Source organism: Penicillium chermesinum (assembly GCF_028974085.1).
Source record: "Penicillium chermesinum strain IBT 19713 chromosome Unknown utg000002l:1.0-5270490.0:1.0-5274688.0, whole genome shotgun sequence".
NCBI lineage: Eukaryota > Fungi > Ascomycota > Eurotiomycetes > Eurotiales > Aspergillaceae > Penicillium > Penicillium chermesinum.
The window spans coordinates 5,048,240-5,074,776 of NW_026695312.1; the positions used below are offsets into that span (position 1 = coordinate 5,048,240).

Here is a 26,537-nt window from a genome sequence, read left to right on the forward strand (position 1 = left end):
GCGGGCATCTTATCATCGTGGATCTCATAGGCGGACGCAGTGGGCCTTTTCTCCCCAAATTGCCCCAAAATTGTTCCCCCGCCTTCTAGACCCGTAGTTTGCGCTCTGGGGCCGACACAATTTGCACATAAGCGAAACTTGTATATACAAGGCGATGGATCACCATATTGCTGATGCAGGATGATCGAGAACCCCCTCCATTCTTTTGCGCAGACTAGCTGGATCAGCCCATCCAACCACAACTTTCCGGTGGGATCCTGAACCCCCGGACGCAAATCGCATCATGTCGCCCGATCCTGAGAAGCCGAAACGGGCTCCCCGGAAGCATGTCACCACGGCGTGCGTGCCGTGTCGCGAGAGTAAGATCAGAGTATGTGGTCCTTCTCGTCCTTGGCCGGGGCAATCTAACGAACTCTTAGTGCGATGGATCTACGCCTTATTGCCAGAACTGCGAGCGCAAAGGAAAAGCCTGCAAGTACCAGCATGGTGATGACAAGCGCAAGTAAGTATCCTGCTGTAGTGAGGGGTGGTGGGTATAGTTGTGGCTCTCAAGGCAAGGAGTTGACGCTAGCAATAGGGTCTCTCTTCGAGCAGCGACAGAACTTTTCTCTGCGCGCATCGATCAGCTATGCCAATTCATTCATGACCAAGGACTCACGCCCCCGTCTATGGACCCAGAAGACGAAGCAGGGATGAACCGCGTCTTGGATACGCTTCAAATTCCGCGCGGAGTTTCTAAAGGTAAATCTGCCGGCATCGATGACGTCCAGAAGATAGAGTCAACCCCTCATGTTCCGACCAATGCATCCCCTGCTCAAGGTTCACAGAGTGCCAGTCCAAATGTACAAGTACAATTGTCTAAGAACTCAGCAACCCCAGAAGCTTCCCCTCGAGGGAATACTTCCAACCAGCCATTTGAAGCCGCCATGGACCCTTGGAACCCATTTGGCATGGTTCGAGGGGTCACTGACAACCAAAACTTTGTGCATTGGGGCTTCACGTTGCCGACAGCAGAGAGCCTGGACACCATTTATGCTAATTTGAACAGTCGTATCGAATCTGGACTTCCAGTCAATTCAGGGCTAAGCCCGCAAAATTTCCAATTGGGCATGGATATGGCTCAGCAGCCGGGCGAACATGTGGGCCAATTTTCCGCAGACCAAAGACAGGATTCCGATAGTGACGAAGAGAATGAAGCCGAGAGTGATGTGATTGAACAGTTGTCCAATCGAATAGGCACTTTGAAAATTGCAGGGGACGGTCATTGGCGCTTCTACGGCGCGACCTCTAATCTTAATCTTGTGGATGTTTCTGCAACCCAGCAACGGCAGCGGCCTGACGCACGCACAGTACGGCATGACGGTCAGGATATTCTGAACCACCTGCGAGTGGGGCAATCCGTCGATCAGGCTCTAGAGGATCATCTAGTCGAGCTTTACTTTACGTGGCAGAATCCAAGCATCTATGTCGTGGATAAGGAGATGTATATAACTGCCCGTACAAAATGGCGGGAGGAATACGACGATACTCCATTTTATTCCGAAGTCCTGACGAATGCCATGTTCGTTTCAAAGACCCTACGACTTGAACATTTGTACATCCAGCTGACTTTCACAGGTGTGCTATTGGGAGCGCTTTTGAAGCACGATATCACCCTACATTCATCACATTTCCCAAATCTCTGGCAGAATTCTTTGCAGACAGAGCCAAGGCTCTTTTGGAAATCGAATTAGACTCTCCATGCGTTGCCACTGTCCAGGCACTCGTGCTAATGAGCTGTCACGAGGGAGCCTCTAATCGCGACGCACGTGGTTGGCTCTACAGTGGTAAGTAAATATTTGCCAGTGAGCAAGACCTAGGAGCTCATTCATTCCACAGGAATGTCCATGCGCCTTGCGTTCGATCTGGGATTGCATATCGACATGACGCCGTATGTCGACCAAGGAGATATGAGTCCCCACGAAGCCGACGTGCGCCGTGCAGCCTTCTGGGGGAGCTATGTCGCAGACCAGTAAGTAGTGATTCATACCAGAAATGTTGAAATACTAATATTTGTAGTTTTTGGGGCTTCTATCTTGGCCGTCCTTTCCGCATGAATGCAGGAGATATCAGTGTCCCAAAGCCCGCCTCAGGTCTTGGGCCTGAAAGAGAAGATCTCTGGTATGCATACGGACTTCATAAGCCGACCAGTTTGCTCCATTCTGGGTTAAAGAATCCAATGGAACGGATTTGTAGGCAGTTTGTGGTGCTTTGGGAAATGGTTTCCCCGGTGGGCCATATATTGTACGCCTTCTCTGTCCCTGTGTATCCGTTGCCATCCAAATTAACCTTTGTTCTAGGTATGGCTGCTCTGATATATCACGGCATGACTTGCAGCGGCTGTGTTTCCAAGTAACAGAAGATCTGTTTGCCTGGAAAGCAAATCTCCCCTCGGACTTGGAAATAAATCTCGATGATGATACTACGCCTAGGTTACCTCATTTGCTTGTCCTTCAGTATGGAAATTTCTCTAAACGATTCTTCCCTGACCTCTCTAATCCGATTTCTCAGTATGCAATATCACCAAATAATCATTTTCTTCCACCGTCCATGGGTGTCGAAGAGCTATATTCAGCCTCGGAGTCCTCGCCAAGGACCCGGATACCATCATGCTCGACGCATGTGCATTGAATCCGCTACAGCAGTGGCTCGTCTGCTTCACATATACGAGAAACACTATACCTTCCGCCGGATGAACAACCAGGTGGTAGCCATTATCTTCAGTGCTGCTCTGATGCTCCTTTTTGTCACTGTCTCTAGCTCTCCGTTGATGCCTTCTAAGCCTGGAGAAACGAGCCAGCCTCACCCTCGCAACGCTGAAATGGTGGCTTACCTCAATCTTTGTTTCCGCGCACTTGATGAATTGGGCCAATCTTTCGAAAATGCCAAGCGAACCCGAGATTACCTGGTTACTCTGCAACGTCGCTGGCAAGCCCATATGCGCCGTTCTGGTCCTGTCAAACGACAACTCAGCAGCGCTAATCTGCGATCGAATCCACCTCCACGGGGTCCGTCGTCCTCCCAGCCAGGCGCCAAAAGAACACAGTCAGATCCCTCGCGCAAGAAATCGCGGCTATCTGCTGCCCAAACTCATACTCAAGTTGACGTAAATCAGAAAGTCATCCCATCTGCTATAAACGACGCTCCTGCCCTTCCCGCATACCCTCCATCTGAGCCACTATCGTCTCAGCAGAACGCGCCCGTCTACGCGCAGCAGAACCTCCCGACAATACCCCAGCCTGGGAATTTTGACTGGAGCCCGACTACTGGTTTGGATGTAACGCCTGCAGCCCATAGCATTGGATTATCTAACCCCATGAACCCAGTCTTCCCTCAGTTTCCTGATGAGCCGGGCATGCTCCCCGATCTGGGAGACATGGAGGGCTGGTGGGGATCTTCTCCCAATGGCAGCCCTGGCCTCGGAGGCTCATCTTTATAAGACCCTTTTCACTCTGGGCATCAGCTATCTATTGTTGTTCATGTGCTTTCTATTTCCTGTATTCCATATTCCATTTTACTCAGACCCGTAGCAGTTGCACAGACGCAATAGAAACAGCATGTCTAACTTGAAGGCCTCATGCCGGCTAGAGCGGAAGTACAGTACATGAGATTGAAATATATCATGGATTACTTGAACTACATTAGTCCTCGTATTACCTATATTTCTAGACAGCCAGTATCTAGCTCAGCCTCAAGCAGCGATCGAAACAATATATAACTCTACGTTACCGTCATGGTTCTGTTTACAGCCTTTCAAGGCCTAGAACTCAATCGCGGCTCCACGTCATGGGCTGGTCCGTTCCCCGCCGCAGGAACGCAAGAGCAGCAAACCTCGAGTTCAACCCCTACGCCGTCGCAAGCCACTCCCTCCTATTCACCTTCCGCCCCTTCAAGTTGTGCGTACTGATTCAATACCTCATCCAGAATCGCTGCTAATATCGCGAATGAATTCAGCATATCTTTAGGTCCTTCACCACCTCCCCCTCGGACAGTAAACCTCACATTTATCGCTCTTTAATAAACCTCGATCCTGGCGCCCAAACCTCGATTTCGCTGGCCAGTCGCCCGCTTCCGCTCACCCCTGCCTCGCCGGGCCCTTCCTTCAAGCCTTCTTTGGACCCGTCTTCTCTTTCGCCGCAAGCCGAGACCGAGCCCTCTCTCGACAGTCCTTCGGGTTCTCATCGGCCCTAGACGAACTCGCCAAACACAAAATCGTCTCTGGAACCTCAGGCACGAGACTCTGCCAGCTCTCCGACACCGCGCACAGTCAAGCATCTACAGGGCGATCGTCCAACGGCGGGCGCAGCGAGCGGAGCGCACCCGGAGCTTTGGCGGGGGCATTGTCGCCTACTTCTTCGGAAATCGGCGGCGGCTGGGCTCCGGACGTGCCAGTGTATTTTCTGGCGCCGGGTCGTTTGTAAGACGAACGAGAGCTATCCGCGGGCCCGCAGACGGGCCTGACAATGCCCCAAGAGGCCCGATGGCGTCGTCCTCGTGGGGTGCAGGGGGAGCGGGGACCGGTGACGGCTCCTATGTCCCTGGGAGTCGGCGGAAGAAGGCCTACGAGTGGCTAAAGGCCGCGAATGAATTGGGCCAGGCGTATACCGCGCGATGGACCGGACAGCCCGGTAATTCACAGGACGATTATTACCACACTCCCGGTGCTTTCCCGGATGTTGAAATTGCGCGCTCAGGTGATGAGGAGATGGTACTATTTCCAAGCTACGGAAGGCGTTTAACACCCAAGAAGGAGTCGCAGATGCAGACTCGACAGCGTCGTGATTCTTGGTCTGATACTATCGATGACTACCGTGGGGTGGCGAATGGAACCGGCGGGCAACAAAGACCGCGGTGGGAAGAGGAGGAGATTGCAAATGCAGTCGCTGATGTTGATGTGCGTGGGTGGATATATGCTCCTAGCCGAGGTCCCATGAACAGAAAGCATAGGCTTATGATCAAGCTGGCGAGGACTCTGAGCGGGATACCAACCCCTACAGGCGGGGCGAATGAAGATGGGCCTGATCGGCTCAATGGCAGGAACGACGACGACGATGTCAACCATCAAATGCAGGATCTCGTTAATACAGCAGAGCAGGGCGCCGACCAAGCATGGAAAACTACCCACAGTGAACAAGCTCGGGTCAACCAAGGTCAGCCCGTACCGATGAACAAGGATGAGATCTCGATGGCAAATGCGCACTTGATGGAACGACTTCGACCATTCTTGACAAATCCCATGGCCGGTATGCCGGTGACTGTGTTTTTCTTTGACGATCAGCAGAGCGAGTCCCGCAACATCATGACAGATGAGTCTGGCCATTTCAGCATTCGAGCGTATCTGCAATTCGTGCCTACACATATTCGTGTCCTTGCGTCAGAAGACCTCTCTGCTGCTAGACCCATTGACATCATCGAACCAGTGGGCATAAGCTTGATCAGCGACATCGACGACACTATCAAACACTCGGCCATTGCCAGTGGTGCAAAAGAAATTTTCCGGAATACGTTTGTCCGTGAGCTGGGTGACTTGAAAGTTGAGGGCGTAAGTGAATGGTACACGCAGCTAGCCAAGAAAGGCGTGGAGATGCATTATGTTTCCAATGCGCCATGGCAGCTCTATCCATTGCTGGAGCGCTATTTCAAAATGGCTGGCTTGCCACCAGGCTCGTTCCATCTAAAGCAATATTCAGGCATGCTGCAGGGGATCTTCGAGCCAACAGCAGAGCGTAAGCGGGGCTCCTTGGAGCAGTTGATGCGCGATTTCCCCCAGCGCAAATTTATCCTTGTTGGCGATAGTGGCGAAGCTGATTTGGAGGTCTACACCGACATCGCTTTGGCGAACCCTGGCAGAATTCTGGGAATATTCATCCGAGATGTAACAACGCCGCAGCAGCAACCTTTCTTTGAGAACTCAAACAAGAATCTCAACCAAGGGCTTCGCAGTCATACAATAGCCCAGCCGAATCATTCCGACGTGCCGGAAAATAGACCTGCGCTCCCTCCACGTCGGCCAATTGAGGTTATCATCCCTGCCGATGATGCGAAAAACACTCAAGTGGGCAATTTGATCGATCTAGACGACAGTGACACTCCAAACTCCACGAGCCAACCTATGTCTACTCCAAAGTCACGGTTGCCTCCAACAAAACCATCCAAACCATCATCTCTACGATCTGCAATGGAAACTGCCAGGGACAGCGATGGAAAAGTGTTCTCTCCAGAGCTGATACGTCGGAAGCCAGTCCCTCCTTTACCACCTCGCCGAGGATCTGCGGCGAAAACAGATCCCTTGGTTGATCAGGATCAGTCCTCGCCTGTATCTCGATCTCAGACACAACCACTTGGGGAAGTCAATCAACCACCTCGGTCCAAGGCTCCTCCCCCGTTGCCACCGCCTCGGCGAAGCAACACAGCCTCCTCGGCTGCGACTTCAGGATCTAACACCCCACCGTCAAGGACCCCAGGGCCCGGGCCAAAACCATCATACGCTTCGGCAGCACTGAACTATGCCACTGAACGGCTTAATCTTTCACAAGCACCGTCCGCTAGCTTACGCCAATCGCCATCAAATCAGTCGCTGGGACGAACATCATCTAACCTCAATTCCGGAAGTTCCAATGAACCCGGAATGCCGCCTGCGCCTCTACCCAACAAACGGGAAGAGCTATGGCGCCGCCGTTGGGAGCGGGCGAGCGGAATTCTAGAAAAGCACAATGTGGTGCTGGGAAGCTGGCGTGTCGGGAGTGATGCACAGCCTGTTTGCCTGTGGTTGGTCGAGGAGGCGTTGAAAAAGAACCAGAACAGTGGGTCGGTCGATAATACTGCCGGCCCTTATCAACGATAATGCCAAACCTGTGCTTATAAGCGTCCCACTGTACATAGCTTTAGACTCCTGCCCTCAGCTATTAGATACATGTGTAGAACATCTCTATCTCTCGCCTTATAATGTGTATCTGATCATTGAATTCTAGAGGATGCAAAATCATAGCTCGACTGCGCAACCGCCAAGGCTCACTTCACATATTTAGAATATTGAGCCTAATAGTAGTCTGCGCCTTTACCAAGATTCCTCTCTTCCCGATGGCGATATCAAGGGCGATATCAAGGGGTGGATCTCCCCGCATTTTCTAATATAATTTGCCCAATGAGAAGCCTCTATTTCAACTTCCGTCCGAAGTGTCCTCCCGTGAGGCAGGGGTGCAACCTCGACATCACCCTCCTCATAGAAAGATCTTCAGTTGTGGCTGTGAATTTAGTGACGTCTATTTTTTGTCTACTCTGATTATGAACAACGAAAATGCGTTCCCTGGCTCATTAGACCTCGACACCCATGATCTCGCCCAGGTTTCGTCGAGCGGCTTAGCTCGATCTCCGCCCGTGTTACCAGAGAGGCCAGCCAACAGACCTCCCACCACTCCCAACATCCATTGGAAGCCAACAGCAAAGCCCGTTGAAGAGCCGCTTGCCGAGGGACTTTCCAATGAAGACCTCTGGATGTTGGTTCGGCGATTCAACAAAGTAAGTTTGAAGTTGATCTGACCATGACATGCATCTGACATGTGACTAGCAAATCTATCATGTGAAAGCTCTCCCAGGCGCCAGTGCAGATCTGGATCTGAATCGGGTCAATGGCGAGCAGTTTCCTCCAGAGAAACTGCGAATCACGCTCGAGAGGTTCTATACGTCTGTTTTGGTCGGGGCGGTTGAATTCTTTAGGCATATCGGACGATTGCGATCATGGAAGGAACCAAGACGGACGTCTTTGTTTTTAGCAGTATGAGATTCCTTTGCGCCCTACGTCTGATCCATCAGATCAATACTAATCTCGACAGGTCTATGTCATCTCCTGGTGGATGGATCTGATCCTTCCGACCTTTTTGAGTTTACTTTCTGCACTCGTTCTTTTTCCACCCCTCCGGCTTTCTCTATTCCCAGAACAGAAGCCTGTTCCCTTCGCGAAAGATGGGCCTGCTTTTGGGCAGCCTGAATCGCATGATAGCTTGACTGGTGTTCCAGAAGCACACAAGGGCGAGGCAGCTGAGCAGGAAGCGAAGAATCTGATTGACAGCGTTGCGAAGGTTGCTCTTGAAAGTGCCGCTGCTAGGTATGGCCAAACTATCCCCGAAGAGGACCAGGAAGAGGATCGAGAGCCCGAGTCTCTGGCAGCCATTCCAACCACCACAGAAACTCCCACCGAGGGTGCATCAGAGGATAAGACCAAGCAACCTATCAAGAAGAAAGTTTCCCATGCGACTGATGAACTCATGCGGATACTGAGCGATATCACCGATATTTATGAGAGATTTGCCAAGTAAGACAACGCTATTGTTGGATAGAACTCCCTTCTAACTCTTTGAAGTCTTTTCGTTCCCACCCCGCCATTCTATATGGTCGTGCCTCGCCTTCGCTTAGTTGGCGTCTTGGGAGTAATCATCGCCACAATCCCTTTTATCTCCAGCTACTGGATTGTCAAGTTCACTGCGTTTAACATTGGCTTTGCTTTCTTTGGGGGCCCAGTGTTCTCTCGAGTCCTAGCTTTGTTAGACTATAAAGTACCAGACTGGCAGCAGCGCATAGACCTTCAGACGTAAGATCCGAACCCAGGACTCACTTCAGACGTTATTTCCTTCTAACTACTCTACCCTCTCAGAACACTTCTTCAAGGTGTTCCTACAAATGCGCAACTCACACTGACCCTTCTACGAATTGGGGAGATTAACTCTTCGCCATTGCCACCACCCCCAACATCCTCTTCTGATTCCATTTGGCCGATGAGGCGCAATAAGTCGAAAGCCACTCTTGCCTCCCAGTCCAGCACGGGCGGCTCAACCTCGGATCTACAGCATTCTGCATCAGATCCGCTTCCGGCCCCGAAACCTGAGACGGCGGTTTTTGTATAAATTGATGAAATTTTTTCAACGTTCCGTTGCAGCTACAATCAAAGGACACATGGCGATTGACCGTGCAATGGCAATTGCTGGGTCCGCGCATACTAAGAATCTAATAGGCATGCTGCAACATCGACAATTTGCCTCGACACCGTTTGGGCCGCTGAAGTTCGATGCCAAATATGAGCGCAAGCGTGGTGCAGCCGTGATTGACTCCGAAAAGGAGCCGCCAATTCTGTATTTTACCACTTATCAGTCTGCTGGATTGGATGATCTGCGTATTGAGAGTCGGAAGAAGGGATCTGTTCTGTTTCAAATCCCCGTGACAGACATTCGAGAGCTTAAAAAGACAGAAGGGCTGGGCTGGAAAGGAAAATTGGTCGTGGAGCTAACAGCGGGTAGCAAAGAAGCGGCCGATGGATTGATCGTCACCGGGAATGAAGAAGGCCAGAAGTTCCATCTGACCGGCATGCGGTCGCGAAACCAACTGTTCAATAGGCTTGTTGCCATTGATGCACAGTATTGGGAGAGTTGGTAGGTGCTGGGGGGAGGTTATTCTCTACGTGTGATGTATTGTACCCAGGTCGAGCCCATCAGCACTTGGTCGTATATTTGTACTAGAGTTCTCAAATTGACCACCATTGATCTTATGTAGACCACAGGGGTATTTCTCCAAGCAAGTCCTTCGTATGATCATAATGCCCAGGTGGGATCAAATCGTATTAGTCATGGAGAAGTGGCAGAACAAAGCGGTCAAGGCGCCAACCTCGGCTCCGCATGATGGGACTCGGCGACGTGCGACTCCGTGCTCGGTCGCCTTGTCGACGTCGACTTGTCATTCACTCCATTTCTAGGATGCTTGGTATTCACAGCCATGGAGTACCTTCCAAGCTTAACACAGGAGTTCGATGAGTTCAAGCCGTCCCTCTTCGGTAAGTTCCAGCTCTGCGGGGACTCCGCTCCAACTTACATCCTAGTCTTGCACATCCAAAGTTGCTAACAGTACATCTAGAACTTCTTGCCGAGCAGCAATTATCGGACCTCCTTCCCCCTTCTCTCCGATACCTTCTTGCCGTTGCTACCCACCGCCATCCTCGATATCTTCTCCGGATTCTCAATTCGTATGACGAGGTCTACGCTCTTCTTTCGCTGGTCGTTGAACGCTACTACCTTCGGACGTTTGGCGGCTCATTCACAGAGAACTTTTATTCGTTGAAGCGTGAGCGCGTACTTCGCACGAAGAATGGCGAGGTACCTCGCGCTCAAGTGGGCGCCGGGGGTCCCGTGCGCGAGGCTCTCAAGCTTCATAATACCGATGTGTGGAAGAACCTGTTCGTCATGGTCGGCATCCCTTACCTGAAACGCAAATTGGATGAAGGATATGATATCCATGCCGCACCACAAGCTTCGCTGGTTATGGGCGGCGGGCCCCGCTATAACCCAAGCGACGATTTACCTCCACGCCCTACAATTCGCCAACGCATCTTCCATTATTATAAGTGGTTTCTGCGTAATGTATATCCATCCGTCAACGCAGCCTATTATTTTTCCATTCTCGCCTTTAATCTTGCATACCTCTTCGATAATACCAAGTACTCGTCGCCGTTTCTTTGGCTGATCGGGACGCGCATTCGGCGTCTGGGGGCGGCTGATCACCGTGCCATTGCCGAGGTGCTTGATCCCAAGCCTGCTCCTGGTGGAAGCCGGTCTCAGAGACCCGGCTCAGGGCTGCTGGGCCTTTTCAGCCCACAGAACTTACATACGCAGGCATTGACCTCTCTGCGCTATTTTCTTCCCGCCTCCATTTTTGCACTCAAGTTCTTGGAATGGTGGCATGCAAGTGATTTCTCTCGTCAGCTAGCCCGCAAGGCGACCGAGGTCCTTGATCTCCCTGCCCCTGTTGTCTCGGGGTTGAGCAGTCCAGCGGAGCGACGAAAGTCAGGGCAGGATGAGAAAGAAAAGAAACACTCCGAATCGGAGAAAAAAAAGCACAGGAGACCTCAAGTCCGCTCTCAAGCCCCCTCGTCGCCACCAGCCTCCGATATCTGCAACATCATATCTGCCCATCTATACTGTCCCATTACCCCCGCCCGATGCCTCGAGTGCGAATACTTGCCCAGTTTGCTTGAATACCCTTGCAAACCCAACTGCTTGCCAAACGGGATACGTGTTTTGCTATGTTTGTATATTCCATTGGCTTAACGGAGAACACCAACGTCAGCTGGATTTCATGAACGGAGAAGGTGCTGGTGAGCCTTGGGAAGAGGAAATTAATGGAGATGACGATGACGCTCCGGTCGAGAATAATGGAGAAAGAACCTCCCGTAAACGTGGTGGGAAATGGGAAAGTGGCAAGGGAAGATGCCCAGTTACCGGCAGAAGAGTTCTCGGGGGCACTGACGGCTTGCGTCGGGTTTTGATCTGATCTCTTCTATACTAGTACCTGTATATTTTGATGCAACATAGCATGGGTCAAATAGTCCTCTTTGATTGAACTTCTAGTTCGCGTACATGTGCACTTTCCGAGTGCACGGGTAACATGGGATATGACTTAGAAGTCAAGTTTCCTTGCAGAATATCGTCTCACTAATCTAGAAAAAAGAGCGGGAGAGGAGATGGGGGCAATTGTTAGAAAAGTAAATTGGCCGTGTAGGGCTTTGGTGTTGAGGGTTTTCCAGTACAAACCGCCCAGAATTCCGCGCGGAACAACCTCCACTTTTCAGCTCATCCTTGAACCCAGCATGGCCGATCTCAAGACGTGGGGTCTCCCTCGACTGGGCCAGCTTCTTCCTCTAGACGAGGAGTCCTTGTCTCAAATCATCGACTATTCCGCCAGTCTCCCGGTAGACGCCTGTGCTGACCACCTCAAAAACCTGCTTGGCGACTCCCCCGCCGCGCTCGAGTTCATCGCCTCTTTCAATAATCGCCGCTCCCCCCCAATCACCCGCCCCTGCTGCAAGAAACGATGTCTCCTCTTCATACCGTGATCGCCCGAGGGGCAAGATCAAGAAGGAGAAAAAGTCGATTCACAGCACGGGTCCGCCTCGTCTCCCAGAAAACTACGGCGATGTCACCGGCGGATACAAGAAATCCGACAGGGAAGAGGATTATATGTCTACTAGCAAATCCGCGACAGCGACAGCACTTTCGCTAGCCCCAGCTGCCACTGCCACTTCATCTAGCGGAAACTCGCGTGCCCACTCCCCGTGCCACCCGTCTCTTCGAAGGCACCACCATCCGCTGCCGGCTCGGTCCTCTCTGATATGCTCCCGAATGTACGATCAAAAGCAGGCAAACCGAACCGCAATACTGGTAGCAACGCAAACTCGAAGAACAGCGGAACCCTCACCACATCCAATATTTCTGATCTGACGGCCGCTATCGCCGCCTAGAGGTCTCGACAAACCCGACTCTGGATACCGAAAAGCGAAAATGTACCTGCTATGCCTCAATCCATCCTCTCTTCACCCCTGCCCCGAATTGCTTAAATTGTGGGAAGATCATCTGTGCCTTGGAGGGGCTCCAACCATGCTCTTTTTGTGGCACGCCGCTGCTTTCCGCGGAAGAGGTGCAAAGTATGATTCGGGAGCTCCGCGCAGAGCGTGGGCAAGAGAAAATGCGTGCGCATAATGATAGCGTACACCACGATCATGGCCCCCGACCAACAGGGTCCGATAGCAAGCTTGATGCCGCCAAGGCGCATCGCGATAAACTTCTCCGATTTCAAGCCCAGAACGCGCGACGGACCAAAGTCGTTGATGAAGCAGCCGACTTTGAAACCCCCAACGTTGCTTCGACCATTTGGATGAGCCCCGCACAGCGTGCTCTGGCTCTGAAGAAGCAGCAGCGCATTCAGCGGGAAATGGAAGAAAAAGCGCGCCCAGAATGGGAAAAGAAGAAGACCGTTATGAGCTTAGATATCAAAGGTGGCAAGGTTCGGCGGGTATATCAAAGCGCCGCTGTGGAACCAAGCGGTGCGCCTGATGACCAGGCAGATGCAGCTGATGAAGCAGAACCGGAGAAATCCAGCAAGGGTGGCCAGGCGCTTAGCCACAACCCTTTGCTGGCTGCTGGCGGCCTTGTGCGTCCTATTTGGCGCGCCCCGGAAGGAAAGGAGGGCCAGCCTCACGAAAGGACAGAGCGAAAGCAAACATGGCGGCGCGTCCAGGATGATAATGATGACAACGAGCAGTGGATACTCGATGGTGGGCTACATGGATATAGTTCGTAAGGTCCTCTACCTGCGATCCAACGCAAAGCTCGCTTCTATACCACAGAGTACCACTCAATAAAATGATACCCACCATTCACACAGTGCTTTATTCCAATCCAAACATCGCAGCTAAAATCATGAATGCCGAGACTGCAGTAAAGTCTCGGTATCTTTTTTGAGGGCGCCGAGCCCGAAGTAGCCGACTCGGCTGTATCCCCGCCCGCGATGATCCCCAGAAGAAGATGGGATGGACGCCTTTAAGCACATAGACGAACAGGGTTTGAATGTTGTCTAAATATACCACCCCCTTATAGGATATCCTTTCCAGCATGCAATTACTACCAACCCTACGAGCGTTGACATCATCAACTGAAGCAATTGGCCCAGTCCGTGCTATCTCAGCACGATGCTATTCAAATGCCGCCGCGAAGAAGCACCGAGAGGGCCCGCTCGCGGGGATGACAGTTGTTAGCCTAGAGCAGGCTATTGCGGCCCCTTTTTGTACTCGACAACTGGCAGATCTTGGAGCTCGGGTCATCAAGGTTGAGCGTCCAGGGGTTGGCGATTTTGCTCGGCAGTATGACAAACGCACCAAGGGCCTTGCTTCCCATTTCGTGTGGGCCAATCGGTCTAAGGAAAGCTTGGCTCTCGATGTGAAAGACCCCAAGGACCATGCAGTGTTAATGAAGCTGCTGGAGAAAGCAGATGTCCTTGTACAGAACCTAGCGCCGGGTGCTGCTGCAAGACTAGGTTTATCACATGAGACGTTGACGGTCAAGCATCCCTCGTTGATTGTCTGCGATATTTCTGGATATGGACAGGACGGTCCATATCGTGACAAGAAGGCATACGATCTGCTCATTCAGAGCGAAGCAGGTATGCTGTCGGTCACTGGCACCGGAAAAGAGCCCGCGAAGGTCGGGATTTCCATCGCAGACATTGCTGCAGGGATGTATGCCTATAGCAATATCCTATCTGCTCTGCTGCAGCGTAAAAAAGACGGAAAGGGTTGTCGGATCGATATCTCTATGTTAGAAAGCATGGTCGAGTGGATGGGATTTCCTATGTATTATGCCTTCGACGGCGCACCGGGGCCTGTACCTGCCGGTGCCTCGCATGCTTCCATCTACCCCTACGGCCCCTTCGAGACGGGCGATGGCCAGTCAGTCATGCTAGGAATCCAGAACGAAAGAGAGTGGGTCAGCTTCTGCAACCGTGTTCTTGTCCAGCCAGAAGTTGCCACAGATGCTCGCTTTTGCACCAATCCCCTCCGCGCCCAGAATCGGAAAGAGTTGAAAGGAATCATCGATGGAGCATTTTCCACCATGACTGCCAAAGAGGCTCTCGCCCGCTTGGATGAAGCCGCAATCGCCAATGCCAGTGTCAATGACATGCAAGGAGTCTGGGGCCACGCTCAGCTCGATGCTCGTGACCGATGGACCGAAGTTGACACCCCGGTTGGCCCTATCCCCGCGATCCTCCCACCAGGGGCCACCAAGTCTGCTGATAAGGGCGGCTTTGGGGCGAGACTGGGCCCAGTGCCAGCAGTAGGAGAACACAACCAAGCAATTTTGGCTGAGCTGGGGATCTCACAATGAACTCTTACTGCGTGGACTGCTTTGTCATAGGTCTCCTGTTTTAGTTTACTAGTTTATAGTCAATATAGATGGCCGAGATTCTCCCACAGAAGGATTTAAAATGAACGCCGCAGCTCCAAATCAAGGAAATAGACAGAAACCCGAATCTCAGATATCAAACGCGAGTTGTTGCCTGGTTCGTCAGGCGCAAATCCATTTTACCAACGCGAACCGCACTTCCCTCTCGACTGCTTTCACTCCAAAGCCACGATTGACTTTCATCGAAAGAGCAAAAAAAATAAAAAATCCAAATGCGAAAGCTGATCCCATAATGGAGCCTGCACGCGCTCTTTACAAGGGAGGCATCGATTTCAAGGCTCTCGCCTTGCAATCTCCAGAATTTGCTAAGCAGTGAGTGATCAACTGAACCGGCAAGAAACAGCACATTGACTGTCGATAGTTTGAGCTCCAGCCAGCAGTTGGATTTTAATGACCCAGAGGCTGTCAGGTAAATGGAGGGTTGATTGCAGTGTAGCAGGCAGACTAACAATTCCCAGGCAGTTGACGATCACGCTGCTGCGGCTCGATTTTGGCCTGGAAGTCAAACTACCAGAAGATCGACTATGCCCACCAGTGAGTTATGGTTCTTGTACAATGTTGCCGGTTGCTAATTCAAGGTGCAGGTACCTAACAGGTGAGATACGGTAAACAAGTCCTAAAGCATCACTAACAAGCCAGGTTGAACTATATTCTCTGGGTACAGGACCTCCTGGACTCCACAACAGGGAAGATCAGTACACGATATGACCCAGAGAGAAAAGTATTGGGACTTGATATGTAAGTCATTTGACATAGCAAGACCTTTGAAGAATGCTGCTCACAGTATTGGAAGTGGTACTGGATGCTGTAGCATCTATCCTCTTCTAGGCTGCAAGGCCAGACCCCATTGGGCATTCCTAGCGACAGGTAAGAAATTCGGCGATCTGATTTGGGATCTAGAAAATTGACTTATGGTCAGATATTGACGAGAATAACATTCGCACGTCCAAAGAGAATGTGGCTCTCAACCAACTTCAGTCAAGGATTCGCATCATTCAAACTGATCCTCAAGATAGCTTATTCCCACTCGACAAGCTGCAAACGTCCAGGTAAAAGGTCTCAAAAATACTTAGAAGCATTGCACTAACCGTTTCCAGGCTCGATTTTACTATGTGCAATCCGCCTTTCTACAAGTCGCGAGACGAGATGATTGAATCTGCGGAAATCAAGGCGAATGCTCCATCCTCAGTTAGTTTCTTGACTCCTGATGCTTCTCACTAATGCTTCTGTTGACGTTTTGAAGATTTGCACTGGAGATCCGGTGGAGATGATTACTCCTGGCGGCGAGGTTGCCTTTGTCACTCGCATGATTGATGAAAGCCTCCAACTGCGTGATCGTATCCAGTGGTACACCTCTATGCTTGGAAGCCTGAGCAGCCTGAACCCTCTAATTGAGACTCTCCAAAAGCATGGGAATCATAACTATGCTGTGAAGGAGTTTGTACAAGGCAATAAGACTAAACGCTGGGCAATTGCTTGGTCGTGGACAGATATGCGACCTGCAATGGTATGCCTACCTGCGCTCAGATTAAAGATAAGTCTACTAACTCCGCTCCTAGACTGCTGCCAGAGGCATTCCAAAATTTGCTCCAAAACAGCTTCCTTTCCCAGCGGATCTTACATTCACGCTCCCGATGGCGATCTCTATTGATGCCGCTAGCGCGGGTTTGAATGCCGAGTTGTCTGAACTTCCATGGTACTGGCTATGGGACCAGCGATTGAGCGCTGGTGTGGGCTATACCTCTGAGAATGTTTGGTCCCGGCAAGCACGCCGGAAGGCCAAGCTTGCTGGAGAGGATGGCTCCGCAAGCAGGTTGCCCACGGTTCCTGAGAAAGTGGCATTGGGCGTTCGCATCAAACTGACATTGGCCCGTGGTAACAAGCACACAGAACAGCAGGTGCAGGTTCTAATCAGTTGGGTCCAGGGAGCAGACAGCGTTCTCTTCGAAAGCTTCTGCGGAATGGTCAAACGGAAGCTTGGGGAGAGATAAGAACCGTCAGCGTTCCACTAGTATCTTTGCGAAACCTGGGTTAGGCTATTACGCGTTCAATTATGGGTAAACCAATCATTATCCAATTCAATATACAAAATCACGTTGTTAAGCAGCAGATAACCAGTTTGGACGTGATCCGGGAGTGATCCGAGAATGATCTCATGCTGTGGGGACGTCTCGGCATCTACTTCTGGATGCCGATTAGCCTCGGGCCCGCAGGGGAAGGTTGAAAACCGCCCAGAACCACCCGCTTCCTCCTTGTAAACCATGGCGAAACTGTCCAGCAGCCTGAAGGCTTTAATTAATGCGCCTGCCGCCAGGCCGCATACCGTGCCAGCTCCTGCGAACATCACCTCGGTCTATTCGAAGATCCAGCAGACTGCACAGGCTCAGAATGTGTCGCAGCCATCATGGCTGGCATTATCGGTAAGGCGGTCCCTCCTGGGAGGGTATGGCCAATCACTAACTCGGGGTAGACTGCAGCGACTATGACGATGAACTCACCCGAATCCCTCGCACTTCTCTACCAATTTGCTTCGTCAACATCGGACAATCACGTGGAGACGGCGGAGCTCATGCGCGAGATTGGTCTCAAGTGCATCAGCTTCAACGGGATTCCCCGGACGATCAACTGCCTCAATGCATTCAAAAGCAGCCTTCCCGAGTCTGTGGGGGCGCGGTTATCGCAGACGCCTACACGAACGCCCACCCCAGCCAATATTACCGAGATCAGTGAACGCGGACTCTCCTTATGGGATTCTATTTACCGTCCATTCGAACGCAAGCTATATGACAAGCTCGCCGACTCTCATCCTGATCTCCCTGTCCACATTCTGAACAGCCATTATGGCGCTTTGCTATCAGACCCTGCCCGCGAGATCGGCGCCTCGGTCGGTCGCGTCCTGACTTCGATCGTTGCGGTGTCTTGCCTTCGCGCCCAGACTGGCGTGGGCCCTCAAGTACTGTCCCATGTCTTTGGACTCCGCAAAGCGCTTGAAGATGGATCTTGGGCTACGGATGTTGAGGGTGAGCAAGGGGCCCGCTGGTTAGCAAGTGATGAAGGGAACACCTGGATTCTGAACAGCGTGGACTCTATTGTCGAGGCGATCAGCCACGGGTCGGGCTCGAATTTCGCTCCTGGGAAGGCGAAGTTATGAGTTGGCGTGAGACGTATAGTGTAAAGATTTCTTGAGCAAGTCGATTCTCTGTCTAGTCTTCCTCTTATGGATTCTGTAAAGATAGCTTCCGGAATAAGCAGATATTCCTTTACACTTACTCTACTGCTACCATACCCGCTTCATACGTTTACGACAGTCAATACTAGTGTACTCACTGGGAAAAGTGGCATTCCAAGAGTAAAGGGGATCCCATCTAATTGCTATAGTTCTGACTATATAAGTGTCTATTCCATAAGCTCAAGCTGCTCCGCAACGGTGAACTTAGCATCGGTCTTGCTCTGCACCTCTTCCACCTCCACTCCGGGAGCCAGTTCTGTGAGCGTTAGCTCTCCGGTGGCTCGGTTGACCTCAAACACACACTGGATCTGTTAGCTCATTGTAAAGGATCTAGATCGAAATTTGTTCTTACCAAGTCCGTGATGATGGTGCTCACGACATTCGCGCCAGTCAACGGTAGGTTACACTTCTGGACAATCTTTGGGGACCCGTCTTTGGCTACATGGCTTGTGGCAACCACGATCTTAGTCTGATCCGGGTTGGAGATCAGATCCATGGCGCCACCCATGCCCTTGAAAACTTTCCCGGGGATCATGTAGTTTGCCAAATCGCCATTAGCACTGACTTGGAGGGCCTGGTTGGACAATCCATCAGTCTCCGAATCCACCAAATTTGCTTTATGTAGACTGCTCAGTACTTACACCAAGAATCGACACATCGACATGTCCACCCCGAATCATTCCAAAGGATTCGGTACTATCGAACGTAGAGGCGCCGGGTACAAGAGTGACTGTCTCCTTTCCAGCGTTGATGATATCCCTTTGGGCAAGTTAGATCCAGTGGAAATGACAGTAGGGCCAGACTGAAACTCACGGGTCAACCTCGTCTTCGGTTGGGTAGGGTCCCTAAGTCCATATAGTAAGTATAAGCACCCTCGAGACAGGGGGCCAAGTAACCTACCATTCCCAATATACCATTCTCAGATTGGACCCAGACCTTCACATCGCTAGGCAAGAATGACGGTGCCAGTGTGGGGATACCTGAGACTCATCAGCCGGAGAAATTCTAACCATTTTCACATCAAATACTTACCAACGCCCAGGTTGACATAAAATCCATGCTTCAGCTCCTTGGCTGCCCGGCGCCCAATTCGCTCTCGCTGGAGCTGGGCAGGGCTTTTAGACTCGCTAGAAGTACTTCCGTTCTCAGGCTCTCTCAATTTCTTAATCTCGATATGTTTCTCATCGGTTGCCGGCACAATGCGGTCCACGAATATACCAGGCAGGTCCACATCGTTCGGATCAATTGCCCCGATTGGCACAATAGTTTCGGCCTCCACGATTGTCAGAGTCGCAGCCTTCGCCATGATCGGGCCAAAAGCCTTAGTAGTGTACCTGCGGGACACAACTCGTATTAGTTTCACACTTGGCAAGTCAAGAAGAGGGATCCATACCGGAAGACACAGTTCCCAGCTTCGTCTGCCTTCCAAGCCCGCAGGATTGCCACATCGCCGGTCAATGCAGTCTCCATCAAGTACTTCTTGCCGTTGAATTCCCGGGTTTCTCTGGGGGTACCAGACTCGAGCACTTTCCCCGACTCATCCATACGCACAGGGATCTTTCCCTCTTCAATGAATGTATCTGGCGGGGTGTTATTCTTTCAAATTCAAGACACTTTGGGGAGACTAAAAAAACTCACGAGCTCCGGTCGGCGTGAAAAAGGCCGGAATGCCGGCTCCGCCAGCGCGCAACCGCTCGGCCAACGTGCCTTGGGGACAAAGTTCGATTCCAATATTTCCGCTGAGGTACTTCTTCTCCAATGCTTTGTTGTTTCCAAGATAAGAGAGGATGAGTCGGTTGAGTTGCCCATTCTGCGATAGGATTGAGAGGCCACCCTTGCCAGCAGCACCGGCATTGTTCGAGACGGCCGTCAAGGAATGCAGATTGTCTGCACCTCGGCGGCCCATTGCATTGATGAGAGTCTCTTTAAGTGACGGACCACGATATCAGTTTCGAGCTTTCGAAAGCGAGTTCGGGTCGTGCTTACCAGCAACCCCGCAGAGACCAAATCCTGAGCTCAAGATCGTGGATCCGCTCTGGATATCCGCGACTGCAGCGTCGGCATCTTTGAACAGCTTCGACCCTCCACGCTCGATCTTCGGGGCCAAAGAGCACCTCGCGGGTGTTGTGGAGTATGACGCACTCGGGCGCGTGGTTGGCACCAGCGACCGAGCTGGGCAGCGAATCCCAATGTAGAGTTGTGGACGACAAGCAGCCAGTGCCTTGCGTGACAGCGCCGCGCTGGTAACTCGTAAAGCGGCCATGATGGTCTGATTAGCGAAGAGTAGTAAAAATGTTGGTTTTAAAACACGTCAAGTAGCCTGTCTCGGAGCTACTTCTGTGGCCCGAGTGGCGGCTATCCGCGCATCCGCAACCACTTCCGCATTTTGATCTTCCAACGTGGTGGAGTATCGGATACCTGGACTGTCACTGATCATTCCCCTGTGTGAATTCCAAGCTAGATGCGAAGGCTGACCAAGTTACCTGCTTTCATGTTCAAGTTCTCTGGAACAGGCCGACCAGGAACGGCCGGCGCGCCCTGTCGATGACATTCGAGATCCGAGCCTATCAGTGATCCATACTCTGTAGACCCACTGCCCTCGTTTTGCTTGACATTTTGTATAAAGCCACCGTGGTATAACAGGCACACTGCCCGATCCCAATATTGCAAATTCGTTCTCTGGCAATGCGCCGGTCAACACGCCCAACGGCCCATGAGCTCACTGACCTCGACGCCGGCCCCTCCGATGCTGCCAGCGTTGCGTTTCCCGACGGCGGGCGCGAGGCTTGGACTTGTCTATTGGGGTCATCTTTGATGATGTTTCCTTCATTTGGGTTCCAGACAGCAGGTACAGACCATTATCTGGCTCAGTTCAACGGGGCGCAAGGTCTAACGCTGTGATAGTTGGCTCTGTTCAGGACTACATCAGCACTCACCAACTGGCCACTTACAGTGTCGGAGATGTGGGCTGGATCACGGCGGTGTTGGTCTTCTTGACGCTCTTTCTAGGAGTGCAAGTAGGCCCGCTGTTCGATCGCTATGGCCCTCGCCTGCTGTTAGTATGCGGGTCGCTGGCCAGCGTCGTCTCCTATTTCCTGCTGGCGGAATGCACCAAGTATTGGCACTTCATGCTCTGCTTAAGCGTCCTGGGCGGCATGTCATCGGCAGTGATTACCACGATCGCGATCTCTGCCCTCAGTCATTGGTTCTACCGTCGTCGAGCACTTGCATCGGGGATCTGCATGTCGGGATCGTCAGCGGGGGGCGCGATTATTCCGCTGTTACTACGATCCTTGTTTGGCAAGTATGGCTGGTCGTGGGCCATCCGGATTGTCGCGTTCATGGCTCTGGGTTGTTACGCTGTTGGCATACTGCTGGTAAAAGGACGGCTACCAGCCACGACTTCGAGCAGAGCGGTAATTGATTTCCGCGCGTTCAAGGCCCCGCGGCTTTGCTTTTTGGCAGTCGCTGTTTTCGCCTTTGAGTTTATTATTTTTGGCTGCGCTGCCCTGCTACCAACATATGTTCGGTACACGGGCATGAATCTTGACGTACAATTCTACTCCCTCACGGTGCTCAATAGCATGAGTGCACTTGGCAGGATTGTCCCCGGCTTTGCTGCGGACCTCTTGGGGCGTTTCAATATTCTCATTTCGTTGGTCATCCTCACTTTGGTCGTGATGTGCTCCGTATGGATCCCTTTTGGGTCTCAAAGCGAGGCCACTCTCTACGCCGTTGTGGCAATCTTCGGTTTTGGGTCTGGAGGCTGGATCTCCCTTGCTCCAGTCTGTGCTGGCCAGCTCTGTCGCACGGAAGAGTATGGGCGTTTCTATGGAACTGTCTACAGCGTCGCTGCTTTTGGTGTCCTCCTTACTGTTCCTGTTGGTGGTCAGCTGCTCCAATCCACAACGCCTCAGGTTCTGGTTGGGTTCTACTCAGCTATCTTATTAGTCGGGCTGGTGAGTGCTGCCATGTCTCGCTGGGCACTACTAGACTGGAACTGGAAATGGAAAGTGAAGGTCTAGAAATTGGCGCCCTCGTTAGATCAGTATCGGTAGAATACCTGGAGTTCCTAGTGAACAAGGTTAGATAGAAGGAATACTTTGCAGCAATAATAATTCGGTAGCTAGCAATTCCGTCTGACATTCCTGTTAACAAGATAATAATTTCCGTGGGGGCGCCATCCCAATAAATCGATATGCATAGAGCGCCGGGTATATCAGGCAAAGCCACAAAATGCCTTCTTTGTTCAATAATCATTCCACTCTTTTCACAATTCCAAAATCACATAAGATCAAAGTCGTCCATTTTGTCCCGATAGCGCATGATGTTGCGCTTGATCTTGCTGGAGTCGACCCAGGTCACAAAATCTTCCATGTTCCGAGTGACAAGGTAAGCCGGGTCAGTGACCACCTCCGTTCCGACGCGGACGTGGCCTTGCTCGATGAAAGTGGTGGCCTAGAAGAAAGTCAATACAAGGGACAATGGGGGTATGGTCATGGCGCAACAGGAGATATAGAACATACCGCCTTGATAGTCTCAACCATGCCGGAGCGCACCATCAAAACCGCCAAGCGCCGGCGGCAAAAAGCAGACACAGTGACCTCTCGCTCAACGCGCGACAGTCCGGCACCTTGCTCCCGCGACTGCTTCAGGATACCCATCCGCCACAATTTGTCCAAGAGCTCCGATTCCAGTTTCCGGCGCACGGGGTCCGAGTCCGGGTCGAGCTGCGAGAGCTTGTGGGCGAGGGAGCGCATCGAGCCGCATAGTTGGCTGTACTTCTTATAGTCCATTGGGTCTTGTAGGAGGTATCGCTGGCTGACCTGGTGTTCGCGGTGGTTGCCATCGGATTTGTATGTGTGGAAGTCGACCTTCCGAAGAAGTCTGCAAGAGCCATCGATTAGGAATTTGCCAAGCGTTAGCAATAGAGCAACTTACTTCTTCTCATGGTGCTTGAGCTGACGAACCATCGTGGCGGCGACACTCTGAAACTCTCCCCAGCGATAATTTGAAAGCCCGTCTGCTAAAGAATCGATAAGAAAATTATCTCGGGCGGTGTTGTTCTGCCGTACCACAGTTTCACCGCCCACAGCGCTTGTCCCTCGCGCTGTGATTGGCTGAAAGTCCCCAATACTGTATGCATCTTGATGTTTTTAAATCAGAAAAAAAAAAACGATCCAATTCCTACTATTTTCTAAGAATCTCAAATCCAATTACTAAATAACAACGAAGAAGAGCAAACCAAACACCGCACAAGGTCATCCATTACTGCGCTCGCTCCTTGATGGAGACAGGAATGTTTTCCTGTCGCACGAACCAGGAATTTATGACGTGCCATTGATGGTCTTGACGTGGTAACGCCATCTATCGAAATGAGATTCAGCGAGAGGGACCTTGCAGGGTATATTACGGGGCAACTACTCACATCGAAATGGGTGAAAAGTGCCGCGACCAGCTTGTAGCTCTCCAGTCTGGATACATATCTTCCCAGGCACACGCGCGGCCCGCCTCCAAAACTGAAATCTGTGGCCTTCATTTTTGAGAAGCGTCGTTCGTAATCCTCATCCCGCTCGCCGGGGTTCTGAAGCCAGCGCTCCGGGATGAAGGACTCGATATCGCCGCCGTAAACAGCTTCACAGCGGTTCATGACCCAGGGATTGACTCCCACCACGGTGCCCTCCGGGACAAACCTTCCATCCGGCAAATGGAACCCACCCTTGGGTACGACCCGCTCAAGGATAAGCCCGACTCCACCTCCAACACGAACCCCTTCTCGCATCACGGCATCAAAGTATGTGAGTCCTTGGAGCTCCTTCCAGGTCGGGGGGAACGATAAGTGGGCGGCCCGGAGTTCAGCGCAAAGCTTCTTGTGAACATGCGGATGTTTCAAAACGTGGTACACAATGCTGCACATGGCACCAGCAGTAGAATCGGAGCCTGCAAGGACGTTCGATAATAGCCAAAGAATAATGGTGTTGTCATCTACAAGCTCGGGATGCTTTTCCTTCGCTTCAAGGAAGCGATCTAGGTAGTCGACATGTCCGCTTTCTTTTATGCCCCCAGCAGCCAGGCGCTTCTGGAGTTGCTCAACGCTGAAAATATTGGCCCAAATGAATGTTGGAGGTCCAATGCGCATGACAGGGTTTTTATCCAGCAGATGGTCCAGAATGGGCAGCTGGGAAATCTGTTGATCGGAGCTTAGCAACACAGGATCCAACACGTTGAGTCATCAGCAGTCAAATGATCTGGACGAAAAAGGCAGCGATTCACTACCCCTGCCCAATTCCGAATTGAACACAATGGATGGTCTCTATTTGCTTCGGAACAACCGACTGTGGAGGCCCGGCCTTCATTTCGTTAACTCGGACTTACCGAAGCGAAATAGTCCAAGGTACGATTGGACCGTTTAAGAAAACCCCTGTAGTCCCATCCCGCCTCAAGAATCCCAAGATTCTGCGAAAAGGTGATTTCGCTCATGGCGTCCCAGGCAACTGGATTGCCGCATTAGAGCGGGATCTCAATCTTAGATCGAGCGGCTGCACTTACAAAAGTTCAAGTACTCAGACATGTCACAAACGTTTCCGGTTTTCACAAACCGCTCGCGCAGCTTCTCGAAAAAAAGAGCGATTGTTACGTCCAGCCCAGGCTCCATATCCTGGACCTTACTCATCGAGTATAGGCTTTTGATGGGCCGAACGAAGGTCGAGTGCCATTTCTCATCGCGAGTGGAGAACAGGTTGCTGTAGCGAATTCCGTCGACGAGGACATCGTTTGGAAAGTACATGTCGCTCTGTATGATTTGTGAGTAGAGGAATACACTAGTATCAGGGAGTCTTGTTTTTTTTTTTTGATTTCGAGTTTCGAGTTTACTGGTCCTTTCTTTCTTTCTTTTTCATTTTGGAGAGATGATAAAGCTCACCTTTTGCCATGGAGTCTTCGTATTGTAGACCTGGCTCACGACGTCTGGATCTGATAGACTAAGCAGATTTGGGCCTAATCGAACCGCGGATCCATACTTGCGGTGGAGCGCGTTATGCGTTATATCGCAACGGCCTTTGAACACATCCATCATGCGCCATACGTTCGTGAACGCAGCCACAGGTGGACCGGGGAAGGATCTGAGTGGAGACCGCAGATAGCTCCATAGGAATCGAGAGACCACAAGAATTGCAATAGAGAGGACTAAATTGACTGAGACTTCGGTTACAGATGGCATGGCTTGCGGGTGGGCTGGTCAAATTCGAATTTTGGATCAGTGGTAGACAGAGCTCCGTCTAGACTCTTTTCACCCCTGGCATGTGGGATTGAACTATCGAATTTAAATGGAATTCATAGACCCATTGCGCTTTTTCAATGACCTTCTTTCCCACCTCCCACCCCCCCTTCCCCCTCAGCCAGAACCTCTGTCCACCACAGCCCCACCTGTCTAGACTCAATAGACAGGATTTTCCATGTTCTTGCCCACGAAAATAGGGCTAAAACCGGAGCGTAGGCGCCAATGACAGGTTGGAAATTAGCCAGGCGGGATTAGCACGAACAGGCCTCGAGGGACGCTCGGCTCGTCCCAAAGGAGAATGGCCAGTGGCACGCTGATATCCAAAAGTACGTGACCTAGCCCGATTCAGACTGTTACAAGAAAATCGCTCTTAGTGCCCAGAGTGTCTTGGTACGGCGGGACGCACGGCCGATCAGCGTGAATAACTGTCGACTCCACCTGTCGAGGCCGTTGGGCAGCGCGACCTTTGGAAGAATTCTGTCTCCAGTCAAGCTATGCGACCTCGGCCCCTAAAAATGAACCTACCATGTCCATATCTGGTTAGGCGAATATAAGCTCCATTCTGACAGCGGAACCAGAGTTGATAGATCACATTTGGCTCGGCCCCACAAGGGGAAACGGAGGCGAGAATCGCGCTCAGCAAGTTCCTCTTCGACATGCAATTGTTCCTTTTGTTGTGGAGCTTCTCTTTTTTTGGAGGGCGCTTCCTCGTCTCAAATCCGCATAGGAGAAACTAAGTATGTAGACCCAAGACGAGTAAAATATATATACCCCCCAATTTTGAACACGTTGAAATACCCCAGCTCAAGGCATGTCCGAGAGGCATTAGCGGCCCGGGGGGGGGGGGGCCATGTTTCATCCCTCGTGCGGTCCTCTGAGATGGGGACCTTTCAGATATGATCGATCAGATGGTCCCAACTCTGATGATGCCATTGGAGAATAAACCCCTGCAACCCCTTTGCCATCGCCGATGGCGGAATTTCCAGAGGTACTCCGCCTGATAAAGAAGGGCTGAGATCCGAAACACAGGGCTCCAGAGTCGCCGTGGAGGGTTAATTAGGCCGCACCTCAGGGGAAGTCGCAGCAAAGAGCGTTCAGGGGTATCTGTTGCGACAAAAGCGAAAAAAAAAAACACAAATACCCCGTGAGCCACAAGCGTCGAAGCTAGAATGTGATGGCTGCATCGACCGTGTGGGGCGCAGCCATCGCCACG

At 51.6% G+C, this 26,537-nt stretch overlaps 12 protein-coding genes across 12 annotated transcripts; 10 read left to right on the forward strand and 2 right to left on the reverse strand.

Annotated features, from left to right (window-relative positions):
- Positions 1-283: 283 nt before the first annotated feature.
- Positions 284-3,478, forward strand: N7468_002791 (transcription factor domain-containing protein; the record flags this gene model as incomplete). The annotated part of the gene is made up of 8 exons (XM_058472088.1): positions 284-370; positions 420-502; positions 578-1,561; positions 1,618-1,826; positions 1,879-2,011; positions 2,059-2,160; positions 2,340-2,495; positions 2,551-3,478. The coding sequence occupies 8 exons, from the start codon at positions 284-286 to the stop codon at positions 3,476-3,478; spliced, it is 2,682 nt and encodes an 893-aa protein (XP_058335229.1).
- A 1,041-nt stretch (positions 3,479-4,519) lies between these two features.
- N7468_002792 (phosphatidate phosphatase App1 family protein) lies at positions 4,520-6,883 on the forward strand (the record flags this gene model as incomplete). Its single annotated transcript, XM_058472089.1, has 1 exon — positions 4,520-6,883. The coding sequence occupies one exon, from the start codon at positions 4,520-4,522 to the stop codon at positions 6,881-6,883; it is 2,364 nt and encodes a 787-aa protein (XP_058335230.1).
- Positions 6,884-7,323: 440 nt separating this feature from the next.
- N7468_002793 (uncharacterized protein) lies at positions 7,324-9,465 on the forward strand (the record flags this gene model as incomplete). Its single annotated transcript, XM_058472090.1, has 7 exons — positions 7,324-7,557; positions 7,607-7,813; positions 7,872-8,350; positions 8,399-8,626; positions 8,690-8,933; positions 8,984-9,020; positions 9,047-9,465. The coding sequence occupies 7 exons, from the start codon at positions 7,324-7,326 to the stop codon at positions 9,463-9,465; spliced, it is 1,848 nt and encodes a 615-aa protein (XP_058335231.1).
- A 336-nt stretch (positions 9,466-9,801) lies between these two features.
- Positions 9,802-11,129, forward strand: pex12 (ubiquitin-protein ligase peroxin 12; the record flags this gene model as incomplete). The annotated part of the gene is made up of 2 exons (XM_058472091.1): positions 9,802-9,859; positions 9,931-11,129. 2 exons carry the CDS (start codon positions 9,802-9,804, stop codon positions 11,127-11,129), a joined length of 1,257 nt encoding a protein of 418 aa, XP_058335232.1.
- Positions 11,130-11,668: 539 nt separating this feature from the next.
- On the forward strand, positions 11,669-11,914 carry N7468_002795 (uncharacterized protein; the record flags this gene model as incomplete). The annotated part of the gene is made up of 1 exon (XM_058472092.1): positions 11,669-11,914. The coding sequence occupies one exon, from the start codon at positions 11,669-11,671 to the stop codon at positions 11,912-11,914; it is 246 nt and encodes an 81-aa protein (XP_058335233.1).
- A 590-nt stretch (positions 11,915-12,504) lies between these two features.
- On the forward strand, positions 12,505-13,158 carry N7468_002796 (uncharacterized protein; the record flags this gene model as incomplete). The annotated part of the gene is made up of 1 exon (XM_058472093.1): positions 12,505-13,158. The coding sequence occupies one exon, from the start codon at positions 12,505-12,507 to the stop codon at positions 13,156-13,158; it is 654 nt and encodes a 217-aa protein (XP_058335234.1).
- A 311-nt stretch (positions 13,159-13,469) lies between these two features.
- Positions 13,470-14,738, forward strand: N7468_002797 (CaiB/BaiF CoA transferase family protein; the record flags this gene model as incomplete). Its single annotated transcript, XM_058472094.1, has 1 exon — positions 13,470-14,738. One exon carries the CDS (start codon positions 13,470-13,472, stop codon positions 14,736-14,738), a length of 1,269 nt encoding a protein of 422 aa, XP_058335235.1.
- A 310-nt stretch (positions 14,739-15,048) lies between these two features.
- Positions 15,049-16,807, forward strand: N7468_002798 (DUF890 domain protein; the record flags this gene model as incomplete). The annotated part of the gene is made up of 10 exons (XM_058472095.1): positions 15,049-15,128; positions 15,178-15,225; positions 15,275-15,350; positions 15,401-15,411; positions 15,456-15,554; positions 15,610-15,683; positions 15,736-15,865; positions 15,914-16,004; positions 16,060-16,323; positions 16,376-16,807. 10 exons carry the CDS (start codon positions 15,049-15,051, stop codon positions 16,805-16,807), a joined length of 1,305 nt encoding a protein of 434 aa, XP_058335236.1.
- Positions 16,808-17,077: 270 nt separating this feature from the next.
- N7468_002799 (uncharacterized protein) lies at positions 17,078-17,967 on the forward strand (the record flags this gene model as incomplete). Its single annotated transcript, XM_058472096.1, has 2 exons — positions 17,078-17,236; positions 17,287-17,967. 2 exons carry the CDS (start codon positions 17,078-17,080, stop codon positions 17,965-17,967), a joined length of 840 nt encoding a protein of 279 aa, XP_058335237.1.
- Positions 17,968-18,212: 245 nt separating this feature from the next.
- On the reverse strand, positions 18,213-20,308 carry N7468_002800 (3-oxoacid CoA-transferase; the record flags this gene model as incomplete). Its single annotated transcript, XM_058472097.1, has 9 exons — positions 18,213-18,347; positions 18,398-18,619; positions 18,687-18,804; positions 18,859-18,890; positions 18,946-19,025; positions 19,078-19,379; positions 19,439-19,625; positions 19,684-19,968; positions 20,032-20,308. 9 exons carry the CDS (start codon positions 20,306-20,308, stop codon positions 18,213-18,215), a joined length of 1,638 nt encoding a protein of 545 aa, XP_058335238.1.
- Positions 20,309-20,730: 422 nt separating this feature from the next.
- N7468_002801 (putative MFS monocarboxylate transporter) lies at positions 20,731-22,070 on the forward strand (the record flags this gene model as incomplete). Its single annotated transcript, XM_058472098.1, has 2 exons — positions 20,731-20,893; positions 20,950-22,070. The coding sequence occupies 2 exons, from the start codon at positions 20,731-20,733 to the stop codon at positions 22,068-22,070; spliced, it is 1,284 nt and encodes a 427-aa protein (XP_058335239.1).
- A 259-nt stretch (positions 22,071-22,329) lies between these two features.
- N7468_002802 (cytochrome P450) lies at positions 22,330-25,264 on the reverse strand (the record flags this gene model as incomplete). Its single annotated transcript, XM_058472099.1, has 7 exons — positions 22,330-22,503; positions 22,572-22,932; positions 22,987-23,165; positions 23,474-24,232; positions 24,421-24,539; positions 24,595-24,838; positions 24,968-25,264. 7 exons carry the CDS (start codon positions 25,262-25,264, stop codon positions 22,330-22,332), a joined length of 2,133 nt encoding a protein of 710 aa, XP_058335240.1.
- Between the last annotated feature and the right edge of the window lie 1,273 nt (positions 25,265-26,537).